The 24,137-nt window shown below is 49.3% G+C and overlaps 1 protein-coding gene across 2 annotated transcripts in view; it reads left to right on the top strand.

Annotated features, from left to right (window-relative positions):
- The first annotated feature begins 1,003 nt into the window (after positions 1-1,003).
- Positions 1,004-24,137, top strand: part of LOC133350837 (V-set and transmembrane domain-containing protein 2-like protein) — a 34,996-nt gene continuing 11,862 nt past the window's right edge. The window contains exons 1-3 of one of the 2 annotated variants that reach the window (XM_061565610.1): positions 1,004-1,828; positions 5,950-6,201; positions 14,649-14,681. In XM_061565610.1, the coding sequence (XP_061421594.1) occupies positions 6,031-6,201; positions 14,649-14,681 (204 nt within the window). In that variant the 5' untranslated portion in view covers positions 1,004-1,828; positions 5,950-6,030. The remainder of the gene's footprint in view (positions 1,829-5,949; positions 6,202-14,648; positions 14,682-24,137) is intronic. The other variant, XM_061565609.1, reaches the window with a different exon arrangement.

Genomic DNA, 24,137 nt, shown 5'->3' with positions numbered 1-24,137 from the left:
TCAACATAAAAATAAGTTGTCAAGAAATGAGTTGCCAATGTAGATGATTTAAAAGTGCATAACTCCAGCGGCTTCCTAATATCGGAAGAAGAGCGTTTCAGACGGCCGCAGAAGTGCATCCGAAAGCGCGCGATGCCAGTGACTTGGTAGCACTGTACAGCATAGAAGTGCAGTACAACAATAAATGTTGCTGTATTGGCCCCTACGGTGCAACGGATATCCCACAGTTATAGCTCTTTGCACAACACAGTGCGGCAGGTTTAAACGCCACCACTCACAGCTGTCTGCGGTGTCACAGAACCAGGTGTTGTGATGGCTTAAGATGGCTGGCGGAAGCACCGTCGACTTGTTAATAAAATGTCATTAATTTAATTTCATCTTAAATTTCAACAACAAAAAACATTCAACTCCTTGCTGTTATATGAATAAATAAAGGCCCGACGAACGGGATGAAGGTAAAGATCGCGCATCGTAGAGCTCCATTTAAACTATTCCAAAGCCAAAGATCCTCATGAATCTACAGCTGACCACGAAAGCCCCCTGCTTGATAGATGTAATGGATTTCTTGCAAATACACTAGGCAATGTGAGGAGGCCAGGGCAACTGGGCGGCAAGGTAAAGCAGAGGGAGGTGCAGAGATGATAAAGCGGAGTGAAAGAGAGAGAGGGGGGGGGTGAGTAGAAGGGTGGGGGTGGGGGGCAGCAACAGCAGCGGGATCTGAGCCGGCTCGATGGCTCAGTAGATTCATTCCGCCCCGAGCTCTTCTTGATTAGCGGTGGCTGCGTGACGGATGATACCGCTCTCTGCAGGACTTATCTTCTCGCGTCGCCCACGACTTTTTGTGCTCACCAAGCTGCATCCACCAGTGCAAACTCCTTGATTATGTATGAGCGGGGCGGCTCGCCTTAGGGGGGGGGAGAGGGGAAGGAGGGGGGTAGTTGAGGAGGGGAGGGGGAGCTCCAGCCAGCAAGAGCGAACGAAGAGCGAGAGAGAGAGCGAGAGAGAGCGGTGTAAGAAGAGAGCGAGGAGAGGGAAGGGAGAGAGAGAGAGACGCGGACGATTCCGAGTTGCCGCTGCCACCACCACCACCACCGTATTCACTGGTGGCTGTGTGTACGTGCCTCCGGTCATGCGTTAAAGGCCGTGCTGGGAGGGCTCTTTTTTATCCGTGTGTTATCCTGCCGAGCAAGAAATAACACAGCCCTTGTGCTGATCCTATAAATAGAATAATAATAAACCCAGAATAAGAATTCTCGGCGCGTAATGCATCCCCAGTATTATGTTAGCGCTGCTGCTCTAGTCCTTAATCTAGTGAGCTTCCTCCAGCCCTAATCAACTGCTCGATCGTCACAAGCAGACGCATTCTGATTATCGTTGCGCCGCTGTGCTGTTGAGTTCACATTTAAATATAGAACTCGACTCAACACACACACAGACAGACACACGGTCAAGCGGTGTTCCGACCCTCTGGAAGAAACCAGGGATCAGATCGAACATCTTCGCCGCCACGTGCTCGTATTCCTCACCGGCGCAAGCTGCTTGCAATGACGCACTCCGAGATGATGATGATGGTGGTGGTGGTGGCACGAGACTGCGTGGCTCGGCGCTGTAGGCGGACGAGCCAGGACCTCGTCTAGATCGTGGTGGCCATGCGCACTCTTCTCGCTTGAACGTGGTCGAGTTCGAGGAGAGTCAGACGCGACTCGACGGAGGAAAGAGAGAGACCCCCCCCCCCCACCCCCTCTCTGCACAAATATGCTCGGGACGGGATGCTCTGCGAGCGTCACTGTGGTGGTAGCAGCAGCAGCGATCCTGGCCGTGGCAAAGGGTAAGTTCCCTGGCTGGTGGTGCTCGTCCGCTCTGTTGCATGCGCGATTCGTCGGTGACGATGTTGCGCAATCAGTGCGCAACGTCCGTAAACGGCGCCGCAACTTTACCCCAACACCCCCCCGCCGCCGCAACTCCACGCGCGACGATTTCGTCAGTCTCTCTTCTCACACGTCGCCCCGTCGCGACTTGTGTGCATGTATGTTGAACTTCTTTCGCACCGTACGCCGCCAACCGTGCTAATCGGAGGTGCGGGGACTTGCTCTGTGTGCGCACCAGTTGCGACAATCTTGACTGAGATCCGGCAAACGACGCTTATGTTACGATGTTTTTTGTCGTAAGGTCTATATAGATGAAGGGGGTGAATTTCCTCGGATTCTTAAACCAATCGAAGCGCAATGGCTATCAATATTTTGGAATGCATCCCTACGGGGGAGATACGGCGGTGGGAGTCTCTTTTTTTAAAATGCCGTCCGTAAAATATCTATTTTAAAACTGATTTAATTAAAATATCACTTGCATGACATCCACATACACGGAGCGTCTGTGGACATACAATCGAAGTCTTACGAACGCGCCTCTCTTAACGTTCATGGAGGGATCATGTGTGCTGTTCTTGTGCATTTGGCGCAGAATTCCCAAGCGAGCGTCGTAGTGGTCCGTCACTTGCAGCCTGTGCAGCCTCTGAAGCTGTTTGTTTACCCATAACGAGAGGAGAACAGCTTCTGCATGAAGGGGCGCACAAGATTGCGGGGGGTGCCTGCGCTCCCGTTGCATTCAAAGCAACAACAGCAGCTGTTGAACGTATCTCGAGCAATCAGGCGTCGTCAACGCGCCGCGGTTTGATCCGCGTGTTTAAAGTTCGTTCTCTAACGTTGTTTGGTTGCTGTGTGCGCAAGCGCGCGGCACGCGATTCCACGCGAGCCAAGCCCTGCGGGGTTTCATCGCCAAAGCCCCGTGCTTCCACGACGAGCCCATTCACGCACGCTTTCAAACTCGAACTCTTCCGGATTCGTATTCGTGGGTCTTTCGGTAAAGTCGCGTAGATACGTAAAAAAAAATAACCCAAAAATAACAAAAAACTACGACGTTTCGATCGCAACACAAGCAATCGTCATCAGGAGCTTTCCGCTATTTTATTTTATCCTGATGACGATTGCTTTTGTTGCGATCGAAACGTCGTAGTTTTTTTTTCTTTGAACATATCTACGTGACTTCGCCGAAAGACTCAAGAATATGAATTCCTGCAGTCACGAAAGCTTTAAGTCAAGTTTCTTCCGAATTCCTCGTCGTGCCCACGAGCGCGCGGTCCATGTCAAAGGCAATGTCCGTGCGGTCGCGTGATGATCGTGGCCACGCAAGCCAGCCCAGCGGACCGTCTAGTGCAGGGGTCTTGCAACAAAAATAACGAGAAGAGACATTTTTTTTTGTTTGTTTTAATTTCTGTAACAAACAGACAAAAATACCGCAATATTTCAAAGGGCCGCAATGCAATGGGGATACATGTCACAAATCAGTCGTTAAAGAGCCACATGCGGTACCGGAGCCGCAGGTTGACAAACCCTGGTCTCGTAAACCCACTGCTGTCTGCTCTGTTCAACGGAGGACTGGCAAGACCGCACACGAGTTCTCTCTCTTTCTGTGTCTCGTCGTGGACGCAAGAACAGATCCCGCGGTCTATAATTCCAGCGCTGTTCCCATTCACGTGTAAATAAGGAGGGAGGCGGGGGGGGACGAGGATGCGATGGACACATCTGTTGATTGGGACGGGGGAGCGGAGTGGCCCCGGGGAGTCGTGAAGACGCAATGCATGTGGTGGTGGTGGCCGCCCACCCCCCTCGTGTGCCGTGCCGGCCTTCATAGGTGCTCGCTAACAGCACTTGCCCCTGTTGTGATCGCCACTTATGGGGTAGCCGCTGCGAGGTGGCCCGGAAGGTGGCAGTACAGCAAGTTGATGATTGCATTCATCTGCGCGGAGTCTTTGTGTGTGCGCGTGTGCGCATGAGCGGTGGCATACTCTACGAACCCGGCGACCCAAGTTCGATTCCCGCTCACGGCCAACACCGGTGACGATTATCAGAACCGGTGCGGGGCCTCCCCTAGGTCTACTCAGCCTCAAATGAGTTGCTGGTGCGGTGTGTATACATCGCCGCTGGGGAAACAAAGACGGCGTGGTGTTGGCCACCCATTCCCTCTTCATAGGTGCTCGATAACAGCACTTGCCCCAACAGTCTGTTGAGGCTATACGGGGGATTTTTGTCCTAGTTATCCACTAATACGCGACGTGCTTGGTTTTATTTGGACACTGGGTTTTTCTACCCACGTTCTAAACACACTCGTTTAAATTCATTGGCCAAACATTCCGATTGCAAGGTCCTCTTTAACACGAGTCAAGTGACTTAGTCAGGTTTTCCGGGACGAATTTATTGCATGATCAGTGTTACTGTATATGGAATTCTTCATCACTATTCGCCAGAATACACGTGGACAGATGTGCAATATCGAGGAAGATTTGCAATATCGTGGTGGGGTTGGTTTCCACTTAAAGTATCTGCAACCTACAGCTGTTTTTCATATATAGTACAATGAGCAAAACGAGTAAAATTACGGGAAGAAGTCGTAGAAAGAAAGAGTAATTTATGGCACAGTATTCCTTGATATTGTGTTCTGTTCGGATGCATATTAACTTGCTTGATGTATATCGCGTAAAATCAACGGCGGCAGTGTTAGCTGTCACCGCCAGGGGGCGCGGAACAAGACAGAGTCTTGTAGCAATTTCAAGGTGTCGCTCTCTCCCGCAGTGGTTGCTTCTCACCCCCCCCCCTCCAGCGTTTAAGACGGTGGTCTTCATTGCAAGGTTTTTAGTACGGCCCCAGGCAATACACAAATGTGAATACACCCCACGCCGTGTTGACATACCTCAATGGTTTCAAATGGTGTTGCGACCCTAACACTGATGATGTCTTATTGGCGAAATTGCCCCCACCCCCCTGTGAAAATGAGTGACAAACACTGATGTAAGAAGAACTCATGAGGATGCTACCCTAAGTCACCAGTTTAATTCCGGACACCAAATTGCTCTCATAGTCTCGAAATTTCGTTACATAATCATCTCTCTCAGCAGTGATTTTATGAATGTGCTATGTTGACCAGCATGCATACATCAGAACGTCTCGTTAATAAAGCACCAACCAACAGAGCGGCATTTCCTTAAAAGGCCACACTCAGGGAGCTAGGAGGGGTGGGGGGGGCTGGATCGGCCACTGAACGGCACGGAGAGTTCCGTTAATCGTAGCTTGCGAACAGAGAGGTTCCCTGCTCGCCTGCAATTCATAAAATAGCGCGGCACACTCCGGTTGCAAAGCACCCTGCTCGAGAAGACTCGTAGACTGATGGACCTTCTCCCTGTTGTTATTTTTCACGTGAAAGACGACGTGTTCATTGCTAACTTTGACACATTTCTGTCGTGCATTACGCGGTTATCAGGAGCGGCCCACGGAAGGGCATCTCACAGAACTAATTCTGAACTCACTGCTAGATTACACGCCCTACTGCGTGTCGGATGGCAGATGCGTGTCGCATGGCAGTCAATCAGATTTTTTGTTTAAATATAGATCTTCAGAGCTGGGTTAAGACAACGCAAACAATCGGTGTTTTTGATGACTGGGGTATAAATTCATGACACTTGAGAACCCGGATTGATCACGGACAACTGACATAAAAACCTAGCAGTGTATTTAAGTTGTAGGGGTTTGATATCGGGTTTTTTATTCGAACTTGTTGAACTTCCTCGTTGACTGCAGAGAGAAGCAGCAGCTCGTGCTGTGCAAAAGATGGCACTGTCACTCAATCACAAAGATCAACCCTATAGCCTTGACAGACTGTTGGGGCAAGTGCTCTTAGCGAGGGGGTGGGTGGCCAGCTTCACGCTGGACCGCCTTTATTTACCTAGTGGTGATGTTTATACACCGCGTTTGAGGCCAAGTCGACCTAGGAGAGTCCCAGGATCGGTTCAGATCATCGTCACCGGTGTTGGCCGTGAGCGTGAATCGAACTCGGGCCCGTCAGATTCATAGCGCAGTGCACCGCTCCTCACTGGGTCACTCTCACACACACACACAGCCACAAACAAGACACACGGTGGCTGAGAACAGCTGACGGGACGCTTGCGCACCAGGCAGGTTCGTGCAGATCCCGGGAGACATGCGCGCCAGGGAGGGCCAAGACGTGGACCTGACTTGCTCTTACCGAGGAGGAGGCGCGCCTGCGTTCGCCCCCCTCGAGATCCAGTGGTGGTTCCTGGGCTCCGTGCCGGTGTCGGAGTCCACGCAGCAGCAGCAGGAGGAGGAGGAGGAGGACGTTCACGAGCTCCAGGTGAGCGGGCGACGCATGCACAGACGGAAGTTTGCCTTTAACTCCTTCTCGCGAATGGCGGTGGGAAGTTGGATCGGGCACCGTTTGACATGCAAGGGGTTCATTTCAGACGCAACAGTCCCTGGTGCTGTTCCAGGAATTAGTTCGGCATGCCACATCCACCCTGTTGACATCGGGAGGAGGAGGGGATTTACTGGACATTTGTGAAAAATGGCTTTATACTCATTGGATTCCTCCAGCATTTATAAAGATCCTGATTCTAATAAAGACTCTGATTCTGTCAACAGGTTTTTATACACGTACCAGTAGTATTACAGGCGACGTCTCGTGCACAGTATTATAGGCATGTCGGGTAAAATAGGAGTATTATGGATAAAGGTGCATCATTGCACTCTAGTGGCAGTGCCTTACGCCAATAATATAATATGCAATCAAACCCAGCTAGCTAGCAGCGTTCTTACAAATGTCGAGTGAAAGCTGAATCCCCGTTTGTGTGTGCACATCGATGTCGGCAAGCCAGTGGACGGCTTCACAAGCAGCCTGTTGAGTATCTGAAACGCTGCCAGCGGCAATTGAGCAAAAAGTGTTTCCACGTGGAGGGTTGATGGTCGTGATTGGTGTGGTGAGTCAGTGGGGGTGGGGGGTGTCTCTCTTATGAAGTTGTCGTCACCCCCCCACACCTCCGATGCCATTCTAAGGTAGCTCAGTCGTAATGAACATCACCCGGCCTTCAAATGAAATACAAAGCGAATTTAATTTGGGCGAATCAAAAATTCCGAGGGAGATGTGAGAGTAGCAAGTCCCCCCCCCCCCCCCCTTACGCGTTAACTCGTGACCTGTGCACACTGCAGACTGCGTTCAAGGTGACCCATCAATAACGACCCTATCGGTGTGTGGTCTTCAAAGAGACGCGTTTGCACGCGCGCGCAAGCCACTCAGACGCGCTGATATGTGTACAGGGTGCTCCAGATGTCTTGTGATCCCCATTCAATTTTCTTAAACGGAATATTTTTTTGCATTAAGTAAAGTTAATTTAAAACTGAAATGAATATGCAAAAGAACAAAAAATTAGGGGTCAATTAATTATGGGGGGGGGGGGGGTCACAAGACATCTGCACCACTTCTGTATATTATTGCATAAATGATCAAACAATGATGTCGATATATTTTGCCCGTAGGTTTATATCGACGACCGCGTCCGCGCATGTCCCGTGCCTGTGACATCCTTACTCGGTGCTTAATCCCGTTCTGCTTCGTGCTTGCACCGTACGAATTGTCCACGATGGTTGGGTTTGGCTTTGGATCAAAGTTAGCGCAGAAACCAATTAAATTAAGATGGATTGCCGTGTTGAAGTATTTTGCATAACTTGGAAATACAAATAATGAGTTTAAAATGAGTATTAAGTCGACGAAAAGTGTATTCACTTACGATGAGCTGCCGATGCAGATGGCAATGTTTAATACAACGCGCTCGGTGAATACTAAGAGGGATGTTCGTATAGCGATAAAAACTAAATGTGCACGGCTGTTACCGAATGAAAAACGGGTGAAAAAAAAGCGGTTACCGGTTTGGCGCGCATATATAAATGTCGAGCCATAAACATCATCATTTAGCCAGAGATGGAGTGTGACTTCCGTGTTTGGGGGAGAGGAGGGGTCGCTTTGTCCCCTACCGATATGGATCGCGGGTGCTTATAATTATTACTAGCTGTACTACCCGGCTTCGCCCGGGACTTGTATCTACCACGGCCGGCCGCCTTTGTCTCCCCAGTGGCGATGTTAATACGCTACAGTAGTTAAGTTACTCGTTTGAGGCAGAGTCGACCTAGGGGAGGTTCAAATAATCGTCACCGGTGGTGGCCGTGAGCGGGAATCGAACTGGGTTTGCCGGGTTGGTAGCGCAGCGTAGCGTTAAGCACTACACCCACCGCTCCTCACACACCACACACGCACAGACACACACACAGACACACACACAGACACACGCAGACACACACAGACAGAAACACACACACAGACAGCACGCTAACCACTACACTACCGCTCCCCACACACCACACACGCACACACACAGACACACACACAGACACACACACAGACACACACACACAGACACACACACACAGGCAGCACGCTAAGCACTACACTACCGTTCCCCCTACACAACACACGCGCGCGCGTCCATAGGTACACATACACGCGCTTGCTGCAGACACACACGACTTTCAGGGTGCATACGGCAGTAAACGACTGAAATAATAAAGCGGCAATGCTGTGTAAGGAACGCCTTAGACCCGCATTATACATTTGTGTAATGCGAGCGTAAACACACAAACACACACAAACACATACACAATACACACACACATACATGCAGACACACAGACAGACACATAACACACATACATACACACACATACAAACACAGAAACACATACACACACATACATAGACACACACATACATACACACGAACACATCCACAGACGTACATACACACATACATACAGGCACGCAGACATACACATAAACACATACAAAAAAACCCACATACATACACACACACATACATACACACAAACACATGCACACACATACATACACACATGCATACAGACACACAGACATACACATAAACACATACACACATACACATGACCCGGCTTCGCCCGGGACTTTGATCCACCACGGCGGCAAAACCGACATACATACACACACAGACATACACACAAACACATACACACACATACATACACACATGCATACAGACACACAGACATACACATAAACACATACACATGACCCGGCTTCGCCCGGGACTTGGATCCACCACGGCGGCAAAACCGACATACATACACACACAGACATACACACAAACACATACACACACATACAAACACACATGCATACAGACACACAGACATACACATAAACACATACACATGACCCGGCTTCGCCCGGGACTTGGATCTACCACGCCCAGCCGCCTTTGTCTCCCAAGTGCCGATGTTAATACGCCACACCAGTTACTCGTTTGAGGCTGAGTGGACCTAGGGGAGGTTCAAATAATCGTCACCGGTGGTGGCCGTGAGCGGGAATGGAACTGGGTTCGCCGGGTTGGTAGCGCAGCGTAGCGTTAAGCACTACACCCACCGCTCCTCACACACCACACACGCACAGACACACACACAGACACACGCAGACACACACAGACAGACACAGACAGACACACACACACACAGACAGCACGCTAAGCACTACACTACCGCTCCCCACACACCACACACGCACACACACAGACACACACACAGACACACGCAGACACACACAGACAGACACAGACAGACACACACACACACAGACACAGACAGCACGCTAAGCACTACACTACCGTTCCCCCTACACAACACACGCGCGCGCGTCCATAGGTACACATACACGCGCTTGCTGCAGACACACACGACTTTCAGGGTGCGTAAGGCAGTAAACGACTGAAATAATAAAGCGGCAATGCTGTGCGAGGAACGCCTTAGACCAGCAACACATTTGTGTAATGCGAGCGTAAACACACAAACACATACAAACACATACACACACATACATACACACACATACACACAAACACATACACACAGACATACACATACACACAAACACACACATACATGCACACAAACACATACACAATACACACACATACATGCAGACACAGACAGACACATAACACACATACATACACACACATACACACACATACATAGACACACACATACATAGACACACACATACATACACACAAACACATGCACACACGTACATACACACATACATAGAGACACGCAGACATACACATAAAGACATAAAAAAACCCCACATACATACACACACACATACACACAAACACATACATACACATACATACACACATACATAGAGACACACAGACATACACATAAACACAAACACACATACACATGACCCGGCTTCGCCCGGGACTTGGATCCACGATGCCCCGCCGCCTTTGTCTCCCCAGTGACGATGTTCACACACGACAGCAGTTACGCTTTTGAGGCTGAGTGGACCTAGGGGAGGGCCAGGTCCGTTTCAAATAATCGTCAGCGGTGGTGGGCGTGAGTTGGAATCGAACTGGGGTCGCTCAAGCAGCTTAATGACTGTTTGTACAAAGAACATATAAAGAATCGATTATAATAACCAGGCAAGAGTCCACATTATAGACTGCCAGTACACGCACTCAGCTTCATAAGCAGGCTAGAGTCTACATGATAGAGTGGCAGTACGCTCACCGAGCTTAATAAGCAGGCTACAGTGTACATGATAGACTGGCAGTACGCTCACCCAGCTTAATGAATATTTGTACAGTGAACATTAAAGTAATCGATTGTTGGCGCGTTGGGTTTAAAAGTAATATTAATAGCACACATTGTGGTGGGGGTGTAGTGAAGAGTAGGAAAAACTTTGATGAATTTACCTCAGAGTGGCGTGGTGGGTGTCGAGGCCTAGTAGCGTGCAAAGCCTGCGGCCTCGCCTAAAATTGTCGGCTTGGAAGAGGCAGGGTACGGGTGGCGTTCCTTCCCCCCCCCCTAGCGCTCCAACAATACTGTGTAATGGCTATTATTTAATTAAATACGGAGCTTATGAAAGTGGCGAAGGCGTGGCTAGCCGTTGGCAGGGGCAACCGCCGTCCAATGAAACTGCAGCCCTTGGCGAAGGCGTGGCTAGCCGTTGCCAGGTCCAATGAAAGCGGCGAAGGCGTGGCTAGCCGTTGCCAGGGGCAACCGCCGTCCAATGAAAGTGCGTATGGGCCAAAGTCCACACACACACACACAGACAGACATGAACGATTTTATATATATAGATAAAAAAATTCTTGTAATCTTAATTGTAAACTACTTCAAATAAATGTACGACTTAATAAAGGTGTCCCAAACTTTCGCCCGTGAATTTAGCTGATACAACCAACAGGAGGTGCCGTGGTGTAATGGCTTTTTGCAACAACAACAACAACAATTGACCTGCGATCCGATGGTCCCTGGTTCGAATTCATGTCTCCGAGAGGCAGTTCAGCCAACGGGGGAATGGTGCTTAGGGCCACTCTGACGCGTTGCGGCACGTGGCGCAGCGCGTGCCATCCATTAACCGGTAATAGATTTCGATTTAAAGCTTTCGTGACTGCAAGGATTCATCGTCTTGGTTCTTTCGGTAAAGTCACGTAGAATACTCGACAAACCTGCTCTCCACCTGAGGACGGCTGCTTGCGTTGTGGCCGAAACGTCGTGAGAATTATTTTATGATGTTTTATTTTATTTTATTATTTTAATTCTACGTGACTTTACCGAAAGAACCAAGAAGACGGTAATAGATTGTGAAAATGGTTACCGGTTATAAGCCCTGATGATAATTACTCATTATCATTGGGATTGCAGTATACATTTTGGTGTAAATACAATCGATTCTAACGCAGCTGCTGCATATCTTTACAATACGAGATGGCACACAAGGTGAAGTATAGTTTGGTATAACCACCACCATGGGCAGAGAGGACACACATCAGCCAGCATCAGCGCGTGATATGTAAAACCTGTTGGGACCGTACAACTGAAACTATGGACCATGTCGTAAACTAACTGTACAGGACTGCAGTCCTTAAATGGAGGAGCGGCAAAACATCACAAACTTTGTTATGAAGCCTTCTCACGGCTAGCAGACCGCGACATTGGAATTCAGTTCCTATAACATATTGCCATGAGCAAGAATATAATGTCAAAAACAAACATGTTTCGGTGCATCAACCTCATGGATTCCCAGAACCAATATTATCAAGCAGAGTTTGTTTATGCAAGGGAACTCTGGATCATTTTATATCTTCTGGGCCGCATCATCAATGGTCGATCTTGTTAAACAACTGCATCAGGGGTCACCAGACGTGATTAGCAGGACCACCCAATATTGGGCATAAGTGCGATGTCCCCATCCTGGCTTATTAAACGCGTTTTGTTTTTGTTCACAGACACAAGGACAATGCAGACAAACACACACAAGCTGCTCGGTTTGAAATGTATTCATTTCGTACGTGCTGGTACTGTTTATTTTTTTGTTTTTGTTACCGTGGCCATTGTCTCAGTCACTGATGGCCTCCGAGTTCTCGCTTGCGCAGGTTATGACCTCATGATAACACGTCTCTGGGCCATGGCAGTCGCAGAGGTTTTTAATATTGTGTCGTTTTATTGCGACGCCGGAATATTGCTTATTATTTTTTTGAGTTCCCTCTGCTTGAAACCAACAACAACAACAACAAAAAATCCTTATCCCCGACGAGCGAGACGGGCGGCTGGGAGCAGGGGTTGGTTATTGCAGAGAATAAGGCGCCTCCGTGCGAGCGCCCGTGTCACTTAACGCACATCGTCAGCTCAGGTAGACCTCTCACACACAGGCACGCGTCTCAGCTGGGTCTCGTCTGCAGGCGTGATGGCCGTGCCTCTTCCCACTGTGTCTAGCCCACAGCTCTCGCACGGAGCTATCTCGTTGGCTGCTTAAGTGGCTGTGCAAACAAAGGTGCAGTCGCGTGGGACTGTAAGGGCAAGTGCTTGGTTTTTAGCGAGCACCTGGTGTGGGCAGATGTGCCAGGTGCCACTACCGATGCTTCGACATCGCATCAGGTGCTTCTCATTTAAGGCTGAGTAGACCTAGGACAGCCCCCCAGGACCGGTTTATATAATCGCCACTGATGTTAGCCGTGGCCGTGAAATGGATCTATGGCTCGTAGTGCAGTGCGCTAACTGCGGTGCCACCATTCTCCAAATAGTTCAATGGACACACGTGTGCACACAAACAGCAGTCCACATTCACCACTAAGTGTGGGGACGGCACAACGGCGCTTGCGCTAGGCTAGGAGCAGCAAGAGGCCACGTGTAAAGTGGCGGAGGATCGTGGGCAGAGTTGGTAAGACAGGACTAACCATAGCCCATAGCAGATATGGCGGTAACGATGAATCGATTACCTAATAACGATGTTTATCAAAGTGTAATAATCAAGGGTTTTCAATCCATGTCTTTTATGACGTGTCCTCTTCCAGCCACTTGAGGCCGATAAATTCACCATAACGTAAAAAAGAATTGATTATGAAATCGGAATTAAATTCTGATTCGTACCACCCCAACCATACAGATTACTGGGGCAAGTATAGTTAGCGAGTACCGATTACATAGAGTAATACTAGCAACCCATACCATGCACACATATACTAAAGGGACAGTATAGTTTGATTTGACTTGCTAATATGGATAGAAATGTATGAGAAAATTGTCTAACAATACATACCTCCTTCATACATCATACACGTAATGCATGCACAGGAGTACAACAGAGCTAATTGACGTAGAAACAGAAGCAAGTCATCCTTTGAGATGGAAGCCATATATACACAATACAATCTCCACTGTTGCAAGAGCGCAGGAAAATTCATACTTACAAGATGTAAGGTTTGTTTTAATTCAGCAATACAGTCATTTGCTGAAGCTGCAACTTTCCATTGCACACACACACACATGCTACATCCATAATTAGCGTAATTACAAACCCAGTTTAATCATAATCCTTGCTAGTGCTCAACCACCATTTACTCAGACGCTTCTGTAATACCAGTTGTTAGAATTCGATAGTGCATGCTAATACTTTAAATGGCTGATTATATTGTACAAAAATAGCATTACATCGTGTACACATCTCTCTCAGTTCTTTCAAAGACGTGCTGCGAGTTAGCATTTGTTATTAAGCAGGAATGTATGAGGTGGTTGTTATTAATTCGCCTTGTGGGTTTTTAATTGTTGCTGTTTGAAATGTATGTTAAAAGGAACTTGTTTTAATTGAATGTCCAGTGTGAGCCGAAGGCAAATTCTTAACAAATGGGCCAATTGAGGCAATGTCATGGAACCCAGGTGGATTGTGTAAATGTACCTCTTAAGCTGGTTGCATGAAAGCAAATGTATTCCTTTAAGCCCAGAGAATAAAATGTCCTGTTCAAAAACCCACACTCAACACCTTTCACCCCTCAAGGTGAACTGGTGTTTAATATATGGGCACATCCATATACCTATCGCTCTTGGGATTGCCTTGTGTTTTCATACGAAACCAATTTGCATAGTCTTGAGATTACTTTTGTTTCGTGTGGGGTTTCTCTTTTTTAATCGGCCGTTTTAGAACGCGCAACACGAAGCACTGCATTGTCCGTGGCAAAAAAACATGAAAACCACCGCACAGGTTAAACATTAATGCAACGATATACATCGACTAGAAATGTAATTTCAATACATCTTGAGTGTGATTGCATGGTACGGCAACAACGGTGTAAAGCATTACCCAAACAGTCATTACTTGTTGCATTATCTGTTCGTTCGAAAAATGACACGAATCTCTGTTCACATTGACAGGGTGGCTTCAGTCAAGAGCCTACAAAAATAAGTGTAAGTATCCACATGCATCTGCCACTTGCTTCAGTCTCTTGAAAACAGACGGCTCAGCGGTAATCTAGTGGATGTGTCTGGCGCCGCGCATTCTGATGTCTTTGAGTTCCACTAATGAGCTGTCGTAAGTGTTAGCTGCTGCTGCTACCTTTTATTCTAACGCAATAAAAAAAAGGCAGCTGGGACGTCTCCCTGACAAGTTGAATTGGCACTTAATCAGGAATTCATGATATCAGCAATTTCCATCTTATGATGTCAAGGAATAAATTAGGAAAGTGAAGGGATTTTCCTTCTTGCGTGTTGTATCAATTTGCTGATATCAATATTAAGATAGCCGGGTATATGACATTCGGGTACACGGCAAGATGATTTAATTTATTCAGAGTCTTTTCATGTATTCCGCAACATTTTTACATATTTGTGGCAACTTGCACATCGTACATTTTTCTCATTTCATTATATTTTTGTTACCCATTTGTGTCCAAGTCATTTTCCGTCAATATATACTTTATATAAACACATTTAATCAAGATAAATAAATTATGCCCATATTTTGGCCAAATTTACATCGATTAACATTCAGTCAAACCTCTCCTCCAGAAATTTAAGCTCGTTTTTTTCCTACTTGATTTGTAGCTTCTAGCACATCTATATCGTAATGATGGTAAAAAGCAAGTCATTTTCGCGAGTGCTAGGCAAAAGGATTCATACTCTTTGGTTTTTTCGGTAAAGTCACGTAGTTAATAAATTAAGTAAATGAAATAAAATGGAATGAAAACAACTAAAATAAAATTAAATCACGACGTTTCGGGCACAACACAAGCGTCCTTCTTCAGGTGGGGACAATGTTTTCATTCCATTTTATTTCATTCATTTAATTTTTTACCTACGTGACTTTACCGAACAAACCAAAGAGTATGGATCCTTGCAGTCACGAAAACTTCAAATCTAAAAGAATTATGTGTAAACATGCGTTTTTGTCATTTCTTCAAGTGTGGCATACGAATGATCTGCTTTAGGGATCTGCCTCGGATTCCTCCACGACATTATGAATCTGAATCGTGCGTTATGGTTTCCTCTTTGGGTGACCTCCATTCAGCAGTGGATTGCTCATGATTGTTGTTGTTGATGATGATGACAAAGGCCGGTATTTAAAGTAATGCAAGTGACAATTGCGTGATAGAATATTGTAGTTACACATCTTGTATCACATGGTACAGTATCCCTCTTGCTTGTGAATCACATTATAATCCTCAACCAGTTACAGACACCGCACATATGGAGTACATTACTATTACCTCTTGTTAATTCCCCCCCCCCCACCACCACCAAAATAACCCTATTTAAACAATTATTCTTACGGGCACAATGCGAAACATTATCATGAGTGGAAGAATGGATTTTCATAACTCAACACATCATACCATGCCCACTACCTCCTGCCCTCTCCCATTGTAATCAGTATCCACTTAACCACCTGTTCCACTGAGTCCCTGTGTGAGTGGATAATTGAATTATGCAGCTCAATGCAGGTGAAATACCCCGGGTCCCACGCCCTCTTATTAAGTGCAGCAATTTAATTAATCCCCTACCCCCCCGGCCAACAACACTGTCGTCACTCCCAATATTGTTAAGAAGCAACCTTTGATCTGCGACACCTCGATGTGTCGAGGTTGCTGACTTGCAGGGTACAGGAAACCCTGCCGCTCTATGTTGCCAGTACAGCGAGTTGGCCTTGTCTGCCTCCAATGCAGCCCGGATTGATCTCCACCCGACATTGAACCAAGTGAATAAGCAGACCGATTCGCACGGTTGGCTACGTACGGTGCGAAAGAAGCCCAACGTGCATACACCCTTCCCATATCTGTCCCTCCATGCAAAAAGCAAATATAAAAGTACGTGTTCTCCACGTGCTATCAGACACAATGCCTTCTGGGAGATATTTTATTTATTTATTAAAACAGCATTGGCTCCACACAAGCAAACTCAATCGGAGTCGGGCTTTCTTGAACCAATGCTGGTGAACTGCCAGATGGACAATTGGGTAAAATCTCTTTGCCAAGCAATGCAGGAACAAGGCTGGGCAGTCTGACAGGCCAATTTGGTACACTCCCCCCCGAACGCCACACACTTGCGAAAGTCACAGCGCTTCAGCAAGAAAATCCACGCAATAGAAACGGATGCTTAGGGTTGCCAACTCTGACGTGCAGAAAGAGGAGATATCAATAAGAAGAAGAATCTCTCTCAGGACCGGAAGATGACATAACTACATGTACATGCAATGCCTTGAGTGGTGTATTATTATGCAACTGGCAATAACTGGGACTTTTAATGACACTAGGGAAACATTTCCATTTCCCGCGACATCGAACTGACAACGAGGGTGATTCTGGGAAACCAGGGCGGGTGGCAGCCCTACTCTTGGTGTGCGTTCATAAATCTTCAAACGCTGCCAACTCATTGCACCCATCATCACGATCATCCTCATGTATTACTTATCTCACTAAGCCTCCCGTGCAGTCGGTCTCGTTGTGCCAGAACAGAGGAGTGAGAGATTAACAATGTAATCACCCGGAAGGGTAGAGCCAAATATGATCGGTGAATCCATCATCCGACTCAATCGACTCCCTCCAGTGTATTTAGGAATATTTAAGACTCTCTGAAAGACTTCAATATTAACCAGAAAGCTCGTAGACCAACACATTGAGATCTTCCTTTCCAATCGGTGACAGAGAAGAAGAAGAGGAAAACAAGATTATTTCAATTAACCTGCGATATGGTTAAGTGGAATCTGGATATAAATACATTTTACGTCAGCACGGTTCTGATATAAGCCACGCATGGTGAGAAAGGCGAAGAGAAAATTCTGATGCAAGTACACTACTTCAGATATAAGTACGGCCGGCTTTACTACGCATGCACAAATAACACAAACTCAACAGCTGTCTGTAATCTTTGTTTTTTCGGTAAAGCCACGTAGGTGAAAATAAAATAAAAATGAAAACAACTAAATTAAATCACAACGTTTCGGAAGCAACACAATTTTCCGTCATCAGATAGGACAACCACAGCAAAAATACTACTGCTTCCGAAACGTCGTGATTTAATTTAGTTGTTTTCATTTTTACTTTATTTTCACCTACGTGGTTTTACCGAATAAACCAAAGAGCATGGATCCTTGGAGTCACGAAAACTGCAAATCTAAAAACTGTCTGTAAAATTGCCCTAATAGAAATATATCACAGGCGAAATTTCATGCAATGCCCCTTCATAGCAGCGAGACTCCCAAGGGTCGTGCTTATATCCAGTTTCAACTGTACCTCGTATGGCTCAGGTTGGTAGCCTGGCCTACATATTTTAAACACGTTATTGCAGTTCAAAGTATCGGCTCATCACAGAGTGTGGCGTGCAAACACCGCTCTAATGAGGCAGCTGAACAGGTGTGCTCCACGAGAGCGTGTTTCCGACAGCTCAGAAGGAACGAGCGCAATTGTTGCGAGAATGTTCGAAGTCCGAGACTCATGAGCGAATGCAAATTCCCCATAAAACCCCCAGTTTAAGGATCGTTTTTGTCAATATTTCGTGCGAAAATCCACAGCGGTTTCAGCTGTGGTTTGGAAGGGGGGGGGGGGTGAAACTCTGAAGCCACAACCACTTGATGGGTTACATAACTTTGGTGACTCACGTATACTAAAGGGTCCTGTTACATGTAGTCTCTTCGGCAATAGTCTCTGTTATTTGATGTTTTCTCCACGTTATTTGATGTAAATAGCTGTTAATATGTGATTTAAATTCACATGTTTATTATGCGGGGTTATTGTTTTTGTAAAAAAAAAATTAAAAGACGCTTTGGCGCATCAATCTGTGGCCAAAATGAGTCCACTCTTTTTAAAACATAGCTTGCATTTTTTCCCTGATACTTTCTCAATTTAGCACGCGAAATATAGTTTCTGTATATATATCTGTTTTTACGCGTCAAAAAGTGTTTAGTCGTTTTTGGATAAAATCGCGCGTTTATATTTAGCGCCTAGTTTGGTGAAAAAATGGATTCATCAGTTTGGTCAAAATCTGCCATCGTCCCACCTCGCCATTCGTGCTGCCCAATCGCAATCACGTCATTGTGATGCCTCTGATCTGTATTTATTCCATGACCCACTCATCCCCTCGTTCCCTCTCTCAGTGTAATTCCAAGCGGGCGTCTCTGTATGCTTCTTTGCGCACTTTTCTAGGTTTCGCTCCATTTTCTCTTCGTTCGTGTCCACGTTTCTGAATCGGCGGCAGCGCTTAGTCCTCAACGATTTAACAAACAAAAAACCCATTCTTCAGGCACATTGGAATCTTGCTTTTCATGTGTAGAGGTGTAATTGCGCATGTCTACGAATGTTGAGGTGTGATTATGCATGGCCACGGATGGCCAACAAACACAAGGGGCGGGGTTACGGCCGTACACAAGGGTGGCGCTCGCACCGACGTCCGCATGTGTATCCCCCACGGGCCCCCCCCTTGGGGGCAAGTCCTATAAAAGGTGATGAGCCGAAAGGCTCGGGAGTCGGGACTCAGCTATAACCAGAGAAGACGGAAGACCAGCTAGTGTAGGCCCCAGAGCTCCCCTGGCTCGCTGTCCTTATAAGGGCCGACCAGGGCAAGCCGGTGGCGTGGCCCCGAGAGCCCAGACGAAGCTGGTCTGGTGACTCAGGGAGCCGGGATCCCAGCTTAACCAAGCTGGGACAGATAGCCTCCCCTAGTCCCGTAGTGGAGGAATTGGTATAGGTTAGAGGGGTTAGCTGTCGAGGAATCCCTGTAGCCCAGTGACCTGTAAATAACTGTGTTGGTGTAATAAATAAGTGTGCCTCCGATCCTGTCGTCAAGCCTCCATATACTTACTACATCTGGTGTCAGAAGTAAAACGTCCAAACGATGGACACACGAGGGACGACACGTACCAAGGAGTCGGAGATGGAAGACGCCGCGGCCGATTCAACACCAGAAATGGCCGGGGTCGGATCGGAGCAGCCGGGGCCAAGTACGCCCGTGCCGCTACGACAAGAGGGGGGGGATGCGTCGGCTGAAGGACTCCGGCTGGCCCACTCCCGCCTGGCGGAACTGCTCTACGCCGCCGCCGCTGCGTTGGAGGAGATCACGCGGCTGGGGGCTGGAGGGGCAGCGCGGGTCGACGACAGCAGCCGGCGCGCGGCAACGTTTCCCGCCACCCCGACGCGGCTGGCGGTTAAATTTCCCGCCATCTCTACAGTGCGAGCGGACGGCGGGGCCGGCCCGCGTCACGTGACTGCTGAGCGCCAAGCACAAGCCGTGACATCATCAACACCGGCCGGCGCGTCAACATCGGAGCGACCGGCGATGCCATGTGCACAGCTCGCCCACACTGTATCATCGGCGGGGAGCGACGGAGAGCGATCTACAGCCACGGACGTCGCCTTGCAGCAGCGTCTGCCACCTCTGAAAGAATTCGTAGGCGCAGACGGAGACTGGGGCGGCTTCAAGAGACGGTTCATCGCTCATCAGGAGATGGCGAACTGGACGGACGCCGAGGCTCTACGCGCGCTGCCAGCGATGCTGGACAACGACGCCCTGGCTACCCTCACCTCGGCGCCGAGGGAAAAGCGCGCCACCCTACACCTGGCGTTGCAGCTGCTGTCAGCCGTCTATGGGCCGCCTTCGGACTGCAGGCAGCTTTTCCACGATCGGCGTCGGGGCACCAACGAATCACCTCTGGCCTTCCGGACTGCTCTCCTGGCTCTAGCGAAGGCTGCTTTCCCAAGGATGGACGAGGAAGGAGTGGATGCCATGGTGGCTGAGAAGCTGCTGCTACTCGCTGATGAGCTGGACGTCAACGTCCTGGCTCAAGACGACTCAGAGATGTCGTCCCTGCTGGTCGCGCGCCACATCCACGGGGGCTTGCGGTCCCTTCGTCGAAAGGCGGCAAAGGGGGCGGCCAGCCATGCCTGCGGGGTGGAGCGGCGAGGGGAATGGAGAGCGGCAGTACCACAGGCTCGGAATGGACCGAGCCGCCAGGAGCAGCCCAGGACATCGGGGGCGCTCACACGCTGCTACAACTGTGGCCTGCAAGGCCACGTTGCGTCAGGATGCCGGGCTCCCCGTCAGCGCGGGGCGACACCTCGCCAGGACGCCACGCCGTCTCCTCCCAAGCTCCAGCAGAGAAATACGGCGAGTCGCGGCACCTCACACGTTTGGCCCACGCACACATCCGACACACACTCACGCGCCCAACTAAACAGGGCTCCAAATTCCCCATCCGTCGCGCGCGATCGTTCGGTAATGCGGCGGGCGCTCCAACCGGGTCAGTGGTCGGAGCTCGCCCATCGTGTCATTGCTGCGTCGGCGGGATCTTCGGTCGTGGTCGGTCACATTGATGGGGTAGAGGTGCGGATTTTAATTGACACAGGGGCATCGGCGACCATTATATCTGATTTAATTTATAACATCCTTCCCGTTCAAAGTCGTCCCTTGCTCCCTGTTGACGTGCCGTGCTATGCCGCTAACGGGGGCTCTCTGGGCATTATTGGCCAAATCCGCGCCACTATCTGCATTGGGGACATTAAATTATCCGGGCCTGTTTTGGTTTCCTCCTCACTCGCGGTTCCGTGCCTGTTGGGGACGGATTTTCTGGCCAAAATGCCCATCCGCATCCTTATTGACCAAGGGTGCATTGAGCTCCCATCGGGCCGACGCGTTACATTTCTGTCTTCCCCCACCACGGAGCGTCGGGCGTTTGCCACCGTGCAGGCGCTCGTCACAAAAACTGTGCGCGTGCCTCCGGGGGCTCAGATGCTCGTCCCTCTTAGATTGCGTCGGCCGTTTAATGAAGGGGTTGCGGATCGGGGGGTCTTGTTGGGACCATCTCGGGCCGGGGTAAATGGACCAGATTTGCTCGCGGCTCAGACCATGGTGAGGGGGGATGGGGACCCCTTCATTGCAGTCCTTAATGTGGGATCGCGAACGGCCGTGGTTCCTCAAGGGACCGTGCTTGCACACGCAACGCCGGTACCCTATGAGGAACCACTCGTGGGTCAGGTATCCACCGATCCTCCGTCGCGACCGCATTCGGACTGTGATGACGGTTGGCTGGATGCGCTTTGCGCGGGTTCAGTGGACCTGTCCGACTCGCAGCGCGCGCAGCTGCGAGTTCTTCTGAGCGAATTTGCTGACGTTTTTAGTCAACACAAATTTGATATTGGTTGTACTAAATTGCTGCGACACCATATTGACACGGGTGACAGCGCGCCAATCCGCCAAAATCCCTTTCGGTTGAGTCCCGCCGAAAAGGATCATGTCAAATCGGCTGTTGATGACATGCTAGCCGCCGATATCATTTCCCCTTCCAATAGCCCGTGGGGCGCGCCGATCGTTTTGGTGAAAAAACACGACGGATCACTGCGGTTTTGTGTCGACTTTCGGCGTCTGAACAAAATCTCTGTGGCAGATGCGTACCCGCTTCCTCGAATGGATGAGTCGCTCGATGCCTTGGCGGGGGCGCGATTCTTTTCCACCCTCGATTTGCTATCTGGATTCTGGCAGCTTCCTCTGGATGACGAATCAAAACCTAAGACTGCTTTTCGGACACCGCAGGGTCTCTTCCAATTTAACCGCTTGCCGATGGGTTTACATTCTGCGCCGGCAACTTTTCAGCGGTTAATGGAATTGGTCTTGGCAGGGTTGCAATGGGATTCGTGTTTGATTTACTTAGACGATGTCATCGTCTTTAGCAAATCCTTCGAGGAACACCTCCAGAGGTTGCGTGCTGTTTTTCTCAAAATGCGGGCTGCCAATTTGAAATTTAAACCACAGAAGTGCCATTTACTCCGCGAATCGGTGCGATATTTGGGTCACATTGTTGGGCGCTCGGGGATATCCACTGATCCCGCCAAAACGGAATGCGTCAGCTCCTGGCCAACTCCCACCTCTGTGGGAGAGGTCAGGAGTTTCATTGGGTTCGCGTCGTATTATCGGCGATTTGTGGCTGACTTCGCTACGATTGCGAAACCTTTGCATGCCTTGACGTCCAAGGGAGTCAGGTTTCATTGGGGGCCGGAGGAGGAGGCTTCTTTTCGCGCCCTCCGGAATGCTTTGGTGGGGGCGCCGCCGTTGAACTACCCGGATTTTTCACAACCCTTCTTGCTCGATACAGATGCAAGTAACACGGGCATCGGGGGCGTGCTGTCCCAGCTCATTGGGGGCGTAGAGCATGTGGTGGCTTACGGTAGTCGGGTACTGTCTCCAGCCGAACAGCGGTACTGCGTTACCCGTCGGGAATTATTGGCGATTGTTTATTTCATTCAGCAGTACCGCCCGTATCTGTACGGTCGGCGGTTCACCGTCCGTACAGATCATGCGGCCCTACAATACGCCCTGCGGGTTCAACAACCATCGGGCCAGTTGTCTCGATGGTTGGAGATTCTCCAAGACTATGACTTTGTCACCACATATCGTAAGGGTCTCCGCCACACGAACGCTGACGCCCTGTCGCGATTGCCACCCACTTCGGAGTGCGCGTGCCTCTTGGGTTCGGGGCGTTGTAGGTCTCCGAACGTCACCACCGATTCGGTCCTCGTGGCCGCTGCCGATGCACCTTCGGTTTCGGGTCCTATCGAGCAAGAAGGGAGGGATTCGTTGCTGGGGTTGTCAGTCGCGGAATGGGGTCGCCTCCAAATGGAGGACACCTCCCTCCTCGCTCTGCGCCGTCGCGCCGGGGGGATTGGCCAGGGGGTGGAAAACGTTGACTCGTGGGGGTTGTTCCAGGGACTTTTGATGCACTGGAATGGTAAAACCCGGCGCCAGCGGCTCGTGGTGCCTGCTGCTTTAAGGGGTAAGGTGGTATGGGCTGTTCATGAGCGGCTTCTGCACTTGGGGGTTCATAAGACCTTTGCCACGCTCCAGCTAGATTTCTTCTGGCCGGGCATGGAAAAGGACGTGGGGGACCTCTTGGGGTCGTGCACGCAATGCGCGCAGAGGAAGCCACCTGCTAGGGGATCCAACCCTCCGCTGCAGTCCATAAAAGTTTCCAGGGTTAACGAGCTCGTCGCTCTGGACATACTTGGCCCATTTCCCGCTACACCCAGGGGCAATAGGTATTTACTAACGGGGGTTGAATACTTCACGAGATGGCCTATGGCCTGGCCCCTGGCGAACCAATCGGCAGCAGCCATCGCGGAGGCCTTTGTCCAGGGCTATGTCCTCGACAAGGGTGCTCCGGAACGGCTGCTTACTGACCAGGGTAGGAATTTTTCTGGTAAACTCCTACGTGAGGTGTGCGACCTCTTGGGTACGGAGAAGGTTCGGACCTCTCCGTATCACCCACAAACTGACGGGATGGTGGAACGGCTGCATCGGACCATCACGTCCATGCTGTCCCAGCAGGTGTCGGTATCCCAGACGGATTGGGACCTCCGCATAGCCGGTGTGTTGCAGGCCTACAGA

The sequence above is a fragment of the Lethenteron reissneri genome, chromosome 35 (assembly GCF_015708825.2).
Source record: "Lethenteron reissneri isolate LAM-NWPU_2019-01 chromosome 35, ASM1570882v1, whole genome shotgun sequence".
Classification (NCBI taxonomy): Eukaryota; Metazoa; Chordata; class Hyperoartia; order Petromyzontiformes; family Petromyzontidae; genus Lethenteron; species Lethenteron reissneri.
Note: the sequence above shows the minus strand (reverse complement) of the source record. Positions and strands in the feature narration are given on the sequence as shown.